We start from the raw sequence: 11,240 nt of genomic DNA on the forward strand, positions 1-11,240 counted from the left end.
AGACTGAGGGATCCTATGTCTGCCCATTCTGACCCTGCAACAGACACTTTGCAAACACTTGGCAGCCATACTTTCAGGCACATCTAGACTATCCCTCCATTAGTCTTGTTTTAAGGACTTGCCAACAAACTAATGTCTTCTGTATATTTTCCAATATAGTGTCCTAATAAGGGGTAGACCTAAGGCCTCATTTCATCACAAGGCCTCTAAGATTACTTTCTACTTTAGTGTAACTGCTAAGTGCATTAGGATTTTTAGTAATCATCTGTCTGCTTCTCAAAGAGAAGGAAGGATGTTGTCATAGCATAATTTAATTTAGTCACAATCACCAATAAATGCCTCTGGAAACTATGTTGGATAAGGTCATTGCTCCTGCTACTATAACTCAGCAAAGTACTAGTAAGAGCTGCCTGCTTCATGTTGATCCTGAGTTCTATCGCTTACAAACCAGAGGATTTTGATGAACATTACCAAATATCTCATACAGCTCTCCATCCTGTTCTAGAATAGCTGGGTTCATCCCCCCGAGACTAATTCTGGGCAGCAGGCCAGAGCTGCAGAGCTGAGCACGTGGGTGAAGTTGCTCTTAAGTTTGAGCTCAGTTCATCTCCAAGTCAGCAGAGTCAGGTGAAATGGCAAAGACTCCTGTCCCTGTGGGCTTGGACACTGGGGGTCCATTAGAGGCAAAGGGAGGACATGTGAGGCTTGGTAGAGGAAAGTTCTGCATATCAGGTGCAGCAGCTCATCCTTCTGTCCTCCTGTAGAACTTGAGGAAGCAAGTGTGAAATGTCTTACTGAGTGAGCAAAGCAATAACACAGGGAACACTGCACAAGTTGAAGAGCTTTGAGATCTCAGCATAAAGACTTGGTAGAGGTGGGAGCAGTGGGCGCTGCATGTGTCCTGAGGATTTCCTCCTGATGCCTTTGGCTGCTCCTGTTAGGAGAGCTTGGTGAGATCCAGGCCTGCTGCTCAGTGGCAGGAGCTAGCTGCTGAATGCTGCAGACTATTTAAACATATTGAACAATTCATTAAACTCTCAGCAGGCAAACTTTTAATTATAAACCTATTCTTTTCATAGTCCAAACTCAAGGACTTCAGACAAGGTGAGTCAAACTGATACTATAAAACCGAGTCGATTTGGGCTACATGTAAAGAAGAGAGATATTTTTGAAGTGTGACTTTTCTAACATAAGGACACACTTTCTGTTGAACAGAGATCAGTTTGTTCCATAACACATTGGAAAAAGCAAGAACAATCTTAAGTGACTGTATTGATGTGAACTGTTAAAATTCTACCCTGGGGTACCTGCCAGTGGTGTGAATTTAATTGAGATATGGATTTTTCTGCATCTGAGTGTCCTCAGGGATTAATGCAGGGAAGAAAGAGGGGAGAGGGACATACCTTCAGGCCCCTCTATGAACTGGATACACACAAGTTACTTACTCTATCTCCACAGCTCTTACCTGAGGATGTTGAGACCGAGTGAGCTGCAGGTCAATAATTTCCTCATTAGTCTTGGACTGATTGTTTACAAGACTTTTAAAATTCTTTTCTTACGACTTCCAGAGATAAACTCAGAGTGCCACACTTGGTACTCATACATGTATTTTGCCCTGTCACATGATGTTAGTTTTTTAAAATTCTGTATGTTTAAGCAGTATGACTTGTAGCATGGTCAAGAGGGACACAGATCTTGCACCCAACTGAAGTCACAAGAACAACACTGTCCAAGTTATATTGTTACCTAGAAGTTGGTGTTTCATGTAATTGTGATGCATGAAATAAGGAAATCTCCTGCAAGAAAAAAAAAATCACTATTCATGAATGGAAATAGACCCTCTGGCTAGCTCCAATGTCTCATATCCTAAAAGCTTCAAATACCAGATGTTTAGGATTCTGAAAATCACTGTTTGCAATGATTGCCTGACAATGTGAAACTTGTCAGTGTTGATAAAAAACTATACAGCTGTAATAACTATCATTGAACCATGTATATAATACTCTGAACTCCAATTTAGGCAGCAGATAATCTAAATATAAACAAAAGCCTTCCTTCAAAATGACTGGTTCAGAGAAAATGTAAGTTTACAGTAGACTGTGTGCTCAGGGCTTGGCACTACCAGGGCTATTGGTATCTTTCCTCCTCTGAAATTAAGCGAAGACTAAACCTAGAAAGGAGGAAGGCAGCACAAGAGGCTCTCATGCCCTACATGAAAGGATCTATATGTTAAATGTTGATATATAAAATGACCTAGTCACTTTTTCTTAGTTTGGTCTATATTGCTAATTTACCTCTGAGGTTCATATTTGGTTCTGTTAATTAGCAGAACTTCTGAGAGCCCGCTGTGAACTAACCCTTGAGCCAAGCAGCAGAAAGGGGTGGTTCAAGGGGTCCTACCCTGTCCCTAAGCAGCACCCAGCTGAGCTGATGTGCCCAGGCCTCAGGGGTCCCTGGCGTGCTTGGCTTCCTTTGCTAAACCCAGGGTCGCCCCAGCTGTCCTTATTGCCCACTGCCCAGTCTCTGCCCTGGGATCCTCCTCTCAGCTCTCTCCTCAACCAGTGCCTCCTGTGTGAGCTCCAGAAGGGGACCTGACCCCATGCCACACCCACTGGCCTCTCACTTGGTCCAGAGCACAGTCTGAGTCGTCCCCTCCCTACACACTTGCCCTGGGGCCTGGAGCTTCCAGAGCCCTCTTGTCCCTGCTGCTGTCCTGATGACCCAGGCAGGCTCCCTCCAGGGCTGGCCCTGCTCCTCAGTCTGTGCAGAGTGGTCCAGAGCCTGAGGGCCCCAATAGCACCTCCTTGGAGTGGTGCTCAGTGCTGCTGCCCAGCTGTCCCTCTATCCTTCCTCCTTGCACTTTGGTTCTTGCTGTCACTAATGTCCACACAACTCACAGCATGTGTCTGAGCTGCTGCTCTGTTGTCACCCACTAAATATGAGCTCCAGATTGTGGAATGTTGTCTATTTTAACCACTAAAGCAAGTCGATACCTGAAGCACGGCCACAAAGCAGAAGCAGTGAGCACATTAAGGCTGATTGTGTCATGATGATGTGATCTATGCTTTTTATTTTTTTAATGAGGTCATGCGTCTTTGCTTCTCAAAGTTGTTAGAAGCAGAGGATCCTGGGATCCCACCTCTCCTGCTGCCCAGGGCTCGGTGCTGCTGCTGGGGACATGAGCAGGTATTCTCACTCTCAGCATCTGACAACTGCAGAGATCTAATAATGCACTTTCATTTTTATGATAAGCTCTCTTTCAAAATTTTATTCCTGTTTACCCAGTTACAAAAAGCAACGATTTTGTTTAAGTTACTAAAGGTGAATAATAGTATCAAACTATCAATTACTGTTTTTTTCCTGAGAAAATAGCAATGATCCAAGATGACTATCAAAATTAATTTCTAAGACAGGATCTGGCACCACTGTGGCTTTCAGATGGAAGACCACCAACATATTAAGTGCAAAAGCCAAAACCAAGCGCAGGGAAGAAGTCAGACTCACATACTACAATTGAAAGAAATGCTATGATACGTTTTATGCATATTTGGAAAAATGAAAGAAAAACAAAAGCAATTGCCAGACATGGATGGCAGAAAGGGAAAAAGAAAGGCTGTAATGAGTTGAGATAAAAGTTGCCAAGAAAAGACCTGGACATAAAAAGTAAGGAAAAAAATATCAAGAAAGGTAAAGTCACTCATTTTTTCCACTTTTTCATTTTTTTACTGTCCATGCTGAACGTCTAGTTTTTGTTTCTCTCTTGTATAATTAACTCTGAAGAGGACACTAAACTGCACACAGCTCACATCCTTCCTCCTTGAACAGCTTAGCTGCACAGTTGCCCTCCTGCCTGCTCATCTGACAACCACCCACAGGACAGGAAGTGTAGGTGATCAGTTCCCCTTAGCTCTGTGCTCCTTACTTAACCTAGGTGGAAATGTGGAACGCAATATGATTTATTTTTGCAGGAGAATCGTAATTACACACATTGAATTGAATGAATAAATTTACACACAGTAAATCATTCATCAATTGCTGAATTTGGCATTTTAGAAGATTAGAAATATGAAGTATGCACACAGATTCAGGGTCTGATCCCAGGCATAGCTGTATTTAATAATGCTATTCTTCACATCAATGAGTGCTACCATTTGCATTTGGAAAATGAGGGTGTTAACACATAAATATATAGATTTGTGTTAGGGATGGGCAATAATAAGTTTAATTATGTGAAAAATAGTTCAGAGAAGTTAGGGAATGGTAATGTTTCACACATAGAAAGAATATGTGAGTGTATGGTTCTGTTGTTCACATCCACGTTATATTTCTGTTAACCACACTGGTTCTAGGTGAATCAAGCAAAGAGCACGAAATCTACATGCATTATTTACTCTGTCACCTTAATCATGGGTTTACACAAAGAAAAGAAAAATGTGCATGAAAATCTAGATGTTGGATATTGGGTTTGTAGGGCCTCAGATAATGGAAGCCTCGTTAGGAAAAAAACAAAACAAAACACTAAATAACACATTATGACCAGGTAGATCTCACAGGACATAGAAGCCTTTTACAGTTTGATTGTGTTTAGTGACACACTGAGGGACCAGGAGAGGACTGTCTTTTAGAAGGTGAGCTGTACAGTACTGGGGAGAAGATCCCAGTTTATAGAGTATCAAAGTGACATCTGGGGAGGAAAGGTCAGAAATGACAGATGTGGAAGAGGCAAGGTCATGAGCACCTAGCGTCACGTGAGCCCACAGGGGTCTTCTGAGCACACAGGTCATGTGTGTGGTAAACGTGAGTATTGAATTAAGGAGGCCGGAAAGGAGGGATCCTGGCTTCCTCAGTGCTGAGACCCTTCATACAGCCTTGAGGAAGGTCCCCTGCAGGAGTCACCAGGAAGGAGCCTCCAGCTGCTTCACTGAGTTTGCTGTGCCTGTTACTAGGCTGTATTTCAGGACCATGTTTGTGTCTATGACTTGCTAAGATGCTTACCAGTGAGGACTGGGAAAGGAATGTTTAATTCAGGTTAAAATGAATTCAACAAGAGCTGTGATGTTGAATGAAAAAGATTTCAATCTAAACAAGGTCTCATAAAGTCAATTCCTTGTTATTCTCCTGTGCTGATTCATTTGATGTTTCGTTCTTAGCTTTTCTATTTATTTTTCTTTCAAGCATATCAACGCAGTGCAATTCCATGGAGAAATGGAACCAAACTTCAAGTGATTTCATTTTATTGGGGCTGTTACCGCAAAACCAAACTGGCCTACTTCTCTTGCTCCTGATCGTCTCTGTGTTTGTTTTTGCCTGTTTGGGGAACTCAGGGATGACTGCCCTCATCTTCTTGGACCCCCGGCTCCACACCCCCATGTACTTTCTACTCAGCCAGCTCTCCCTCATGGACCTGATGTACATCTCCTCCACAGTCCCCAAGATGACATACAACTTCCTGTCTGGGCAGAAAAGCATCTCCTTCCTGGGCTGTGGTGTACAAATATTCTTCTTTGTGACATTGGCATGTTCTGAAGGCTTACTTCTGGCCTCCATGGCCTATGACCGCTTTGTGGCCATCTGCCACCCCCTCCACTACCCCATCCGCATGAGTAAAAGGGTATGTGTGAAGATGATCCTGGGGTCCTGGACACTGAGCTCCATCAACTCCCTGGCACACACCATCTATACTTTTCAGATTCCTTACTGCAGGTCTAGAGCCATCAATCATTTTTACTGTGACATCCCAGCCATGATGCCTCTGGCCTGTGTGGACACCTGGGACTATGAGTACATGGTGTTTGTGAGTGCAGTCCTGTTTCTCCTCCTTCCATTCCTTGGCATCACCATGTCCTATGGACGGGTGCTTTTTGCTGTCTTCCACATGCGCTCAAAAGAGGGGAGGAAAAAGGCCTTCACCACATGTGCCACACATTTAACTGTGGTGATATTTTACTACACACCTTTTGTCTACACTTATCTCCGGCCCAAGAGTCTCCGCTCACCAGAAGAGGACAAGATCCTTGCAGTTTTCTACAGTGTCCTCACCCCCATGCTCAACCCAATTGTCTACAGCCTGAGGAACAAGGAGGTCCTGGGGGCCATGAGGAGAATGTGGGGGATGTTCTCCTCCAGGAAGAAGTGACCGTGGCTATCCCTGCTCCTTGCTATTGCTTCTCCCAGGCAGAGAGCTGTGGTGTCCAATAGAAAATATAAGACTCATATGGAATTAAAGTTTTCCAGTTACACGTTTAACTGTAAAATTAATTTAAATGATATTTTGATGTTTATAAGCTTCTATATTTATTATTAATATTTTTACTTAATGAAAACATTGCAATCCATGTTAATATTAATCAAACTGATATTTTTTAGTTCTTTTAAAATTATTAATAATAAAAATTATAGATTATTTTATATCATACTCTATTTTACACCATTTGATTGTATACATATTAATATTAGTGTAACAAAATTCTTATGAGGTTGATATTTACCATGGCTTCATATTACTCTCCACATTTCAAGTATCCACACCACATATGGTCAGTGTCTACAAAAATGCAAGAGCTGGTTGATTTGTAATCCTCTCCCTCTGCGAGAACTGTTCCATGATTTCTGTTCTTGGGATAAAGCATTGTCCTATGTACTCTTAAAATCAAGCATTCATTTTTTTTAAAATTTTTAATGTTAGTCTTGCTTGAAGTGATGTGGAACTCCATGTGGCTCCTAGAAACCTGTTTTTCACATCTTTAATTATTCTCTGGCCATGTTATGTGTAATTTTGCCTTGAGGACAAACGCTACACTTTTTATGTGTGTTTATTGCCCTGTTCACCTTCTTCATTCAACACTTTGGATGGTCCTGGACATGCAGCCTGATTGCTCTTCTTATGTGTGTGCTGGGCACTGTCCTTGGTGTACACCTGCAGTCTGATTGCTCTGAGCCACCATTTGGCTTTCAAGTGTTCCTTCATTTTTCTTCTAGTGGATGCTAATTTCTTTCATTCCCCTTCAATTTAAAATCTTGTGTGATACAATCTGATTTCAATGCCAATTTGAATGTAACTAGAAAATTCTATGGACATTAATGGCTGTGGTTATAATGATGGAGGTGGATAAAAATATTTTTGAATAATTAGGAGATGGAAGTATAAAGTTTTTTTTTTTAATTTTTTGGACTTGTGGAGTTGGAATAAAAGGACTCATTTAAGGCCAAAATGTTAATCTGACCTCCATTTTATGGAACATTACATACCCACCTTTGGGTGACAGGCAATGTTATATGTACTCACTACTCAGAGACTTTTGATAAAACACCTACTCCTGGATATAATTGTTTTTTTCCCCCCACACACATTTTAAAGGCAATGAGAAAAAAAGTGAGTACCTTGGTTGAGGTTTTTCTTAAATCAGGAAGTTAATCATTACTACATTCCACATTATCACACTGCTGAAAGATATTTGTGAAAAAAAGATATTCATCTGTCAATATAGAAAGAAAGCAGTACCTTTTTCTTTCCATAAATTAAACTTTATTAAATCAATTTATAATAAACTGTGAATGCACACACTGTCCACTTTAAAACAGATAACACGTGCTCTAAATTTTGCATCTCACAGTTGGAGGATAAAATTTAATTAATGAGAGGAAGGCAATATAATGACTGCAGATTCATAGTTTTCTGAAATGGCTAAAATGATGCATAGTGAAGAGGGCTCTAGGGACACTGTGAGGTGAAGATAATGTGGGTGAGTCTCCCCAAGAGGTAACATTTGCCCAACACTCAAGATTATCTACAGTAGAAGCTTCTAGAGAAGGTATTGGATGGCAGAAATTTGAACTTCTCTCTGTGTTTTCTACATGCAGCTTCCTAATGTCATGGGCTAAGAGGAAAGAAGTGCCTTAGTGGGTGCAGTCCCATGTCAGTTGGTGTTGCTTTATTGTACTCCTGAGCCAGAGGACTTGCTAGGGCAAAGGATTTCACAAAGTCATTTCTGAGATCCTGTGGTTCTCCATATTTGCTGGTCGTCCACAGTTATGGGCATGACGTATTAGATTAACTGTGACCTCTGCAGCAACATCAGTGTTACAAGTCAATCAAACATGCAAACATAGATGAATCTTCAGAAATAGATTTTTCTCTGGGAATAAAGCCTGCAGGATACCAGTGCACAGGCTGGGTGGACTTAAGTGTGTCTGGAGAACACAGGGAGGTTGAGGGCTTATTAGGAGGAATCTGCAGGAGTTGTTCAGTGAGCAGGCAAGCTCTGAAGGGAGTCCAGCAGCTACTTGGTAAACCTAGTCTCAAGGTCATGGTGGACAGCTCCATCAACAGTGGTAGTGGCAGTCTTGAAGGTAACAGTTTCCCTGGATTGTCCTGCTGGGGCTGTTCTGCAGGAGTTGTGTGTCACCTTGGTGCTTCCTCCTTCTGGCACCTCAGCTCTGCCTTAGAGGGGTGTTACAAGGGTCGTTTTGTTTGTGTGCTTAGCTTCCACATCAGCAAGAGGGGATTGAGAGATTCCAATGCTGATATTACAGGGCACAGTGCTGACATGAGTTCCCCAAGACCATGGTGTTTCAGAGGAGAGTGGACCAGGCTCCTGGTGGCCTCCACCGTTCACTATCTAGTATGAACACAGGGCCTGCACTCAGCACCTCTGCTGAATTCCGTATCCTTTGGATTCATTCCAGGGACAGCAAGCGACCAGAACAGCAAAGATTGTAACTTCGTGCATTGAAGCTGCGATAACAAGACACCTTTAGGTAGGAGGCAAATGAGCAATGTAAATCTATCCCTGAAGATTCCGTGCAAGGTGAGGGCCGCATCCAGGTTAAACACGGTGCCCCCGTCCTGTGTCCCCATGTGAGGTGAGGGTGAACAAGCTCCTCAGAAGTGATTTTCAGAGCTCCCACTCATTTGTGAGGTCCTGCATTATGACTGATGGAGCACCTCCTGAACACCCCACCTCCAATACTACCACTGTGGGGTTGCATTTAATATGTGTTGGGGAGGACACAAACTTTCCGTGGTGTTCATTCTCATCTCTACCCACAGCAGCAGAGCTCACACTATTGCTTTCAAGCAACCTGTGCACAGAGCAATTAACTTGTGCCTCTCATGTATTTACACACATCTTGGAGATGCTCATGGTTTCCCTGCACCATGATGGCAGTGATGGCAGCAGCAGCAGATGTCACAGAGGGCAGCAAGTGTCTTTGCCTGGAAGAGACAAAGAGCCACTGTGGAGTCTGCAAGACGCTTACCATTCAACCTCCTTGCCAAGACAGGGAATGCCCATACTTGGGCACTATATTTCACTAGAAAATTATAACTAAATAAGAGTATATATGTGATCATTGCAAGAATAGAAAACAGGCACTTGTAAGAATTCATCAAGTTCAACTTTTTCTTCTATTAGACACAAAGTTTCTGGTTTGATTCCTAGCTCCTTGATCCATTTTGAGTTAATTTTTGTGCAAGGTGAGAGAAAGGGATTCAATTTCATTTTGTTGCATATGGATTTCCAGTTCTCCCAGCACCATTTGTTGAAGATGCTATCCTTTCTCCATTGCATGCTTTTGGCAACTTTGTCTAATATAAGGTAGTTGTAATTTTGTGGATTGGTCTCTGTGTCCTCTATTCTATACCATTGGTCTACCTGCCTGTTTTGGTACCAGTACCATGTTGTTTTTGTTACTATTGCTCTGTAGTGTAGGTTAAAATCTGGTATTGCTATACCGCCAGTTTCACTCTTCCTGTTTAGAATTGCTTTTGCTATTCTGGGTGTTTTATTTTTCCAGATGAATTTCATGATTGCTTTTTCTATTTCTGCGAGGAATGCCGTTGGGATTTTGATTGGCATTGCATTAAACCTATAGAGTACTTTTGGTAATATGGCCATTTTAATGATATTAGTTCTGCCTATCCATGAACAAGGTATATCTTTTCCACCTTCTAAGGTCTTCTTCTATTTCTCTTTTTAGGGTTCTGTAGTTTTCGTTGTATAGTTCTTTCACCTCTTTTGTTAGGTTGATTCCCAAGTATCTCCATCTCTTGGGGTTGGGCTCCAAATTCCTTAATAGGACACTTATAGCACAAGAATTAAAATCAAGAATCAACAAATGGGACATACTCAAACTAAAAAGTATTTCTCAGCAAGAGAAACAATAAGAGAGATAAATAGGGAGCCTACATCCTGGGAACAAATATTTACCCCTCACACTTCAGATAGAGCTCTAATCTCCAGAGTATACAAAAAAACTCAAAACATTAAACAACAAGAAAACAAATAACCCAATCAACAAATGGGCCAAGGATCTGAACAGACACTTCTCAGAGGAGGACATACAATCAATCAACAAATACATGAAAAAATGCTCACCATTTCTAGCAATCAGAGAAATGCAAATTAAAACCACTCTAAGATACCATCTCACTCCAGTAAGAATGGCAGCCATTATGAAGTCAAACAATAACAAGTGCTGACGAGGATGTGGGGAAAAGGATACACTTGTACATTGCTGGTGGGACTGAAAATTGGTACAGCCAATTTGGAAAGCAGTATGGGGATTCCTTGGAAAGCTGGGAATGGAACCACCATTTGACCCAGCTATTCCCCTTCTCGGACTATACCCAAAAGACCTAAAAAGAGCATACAACAGGGACACAGCTACATCAATGTTCATAGCAGCACAATTCACAATAGCTAGACTGTGGAACCAACCCAGATGCCCTTCAATAGATGAATGGATAAAAAAAAATGTGGCATTTATACACAATGGAATATTACTCAGCACTAAAGAACAACAAAATCATGGCATTTGCAGGGAAATGGATGGCATTAGAGCAGATTATGCTAAGTGAAACTAGCCAATCCCTAAAAAACAAATGCAGAATGTCTTCTTTTATATAAGGGGGGCGACTCAAAACAGAGCAGGGAGGAAGAGCATGAGAAGAAGATTATCATTAAATAGGGACAAGAGGTGCGTGGGAATGGGAGTGAGAATGGGAATTGCACTGAAGATGGTAGGAGACCCTCATTGTTATGCAAAATTACATATAAGATGGTGTGAGGGGGAAGAAAAAAGAGAGAGAGAGAGAAACGTGTCACAGTAGATTGGGTAGAAAGAGGGGAGGAGAGGGGAGGGTGGGATAGGAAGGGCAGCACAATACAATAGACACTAGTATGGCCCTATGTATAAAAGTGGCTGTATAACCAATGTGATCCTGCAATCTGTACACGTGG

The 11,240-nt window shown here is 41.9% G+C and overlaps 1 protein-coding gene across 1 annotated transcript; it reads left to right on the plus strand.

The window, feature by feature from the left end:
• Positions 1-5,197: 5,197 nt before the first annotated feature.
• On the plus strand, positions 5,198-6,136 carry LOC139705621 (olfactory receptor 2L13-like). The gene has a single exon (XM_071611778.1). The coding sequence runs from the start codon at positions 5,198-5,200 to the stop codon at positions 6,134-6,136; it is 939 nt and encodes a 312-aa protein (XP_071467879.1).
• The last annotated feature ends 5,104 nt before the right edge of the window (positions 6,137-11,240 follow it).

This window comes from Marmota flaviventris, chromosome 5 (genome assembly GCF_047511675.1).
Source record: "Marmota flaviventris isolate mMarFla1 chromosome 5, mMarFla1.hap1, whole genome shotgun sequence".
Classification (NCBI taxonomy): domain Eukaryota; kingdom Metazoa; phylum Chordata; class Mammalia; order Rodentia; family Sciuridae; genus Marmota; species Marmota flaviventris.

What these genes read in the sequence shown, in the direction of transcription:
- LOC139705621 (XM_071611778.1), top strand. Translation starts at nt 5,198, where the DNA reads ATGGAGAAATGGAACCAAACTTCAAGTGATTTCATTTTATTGGGGCTG.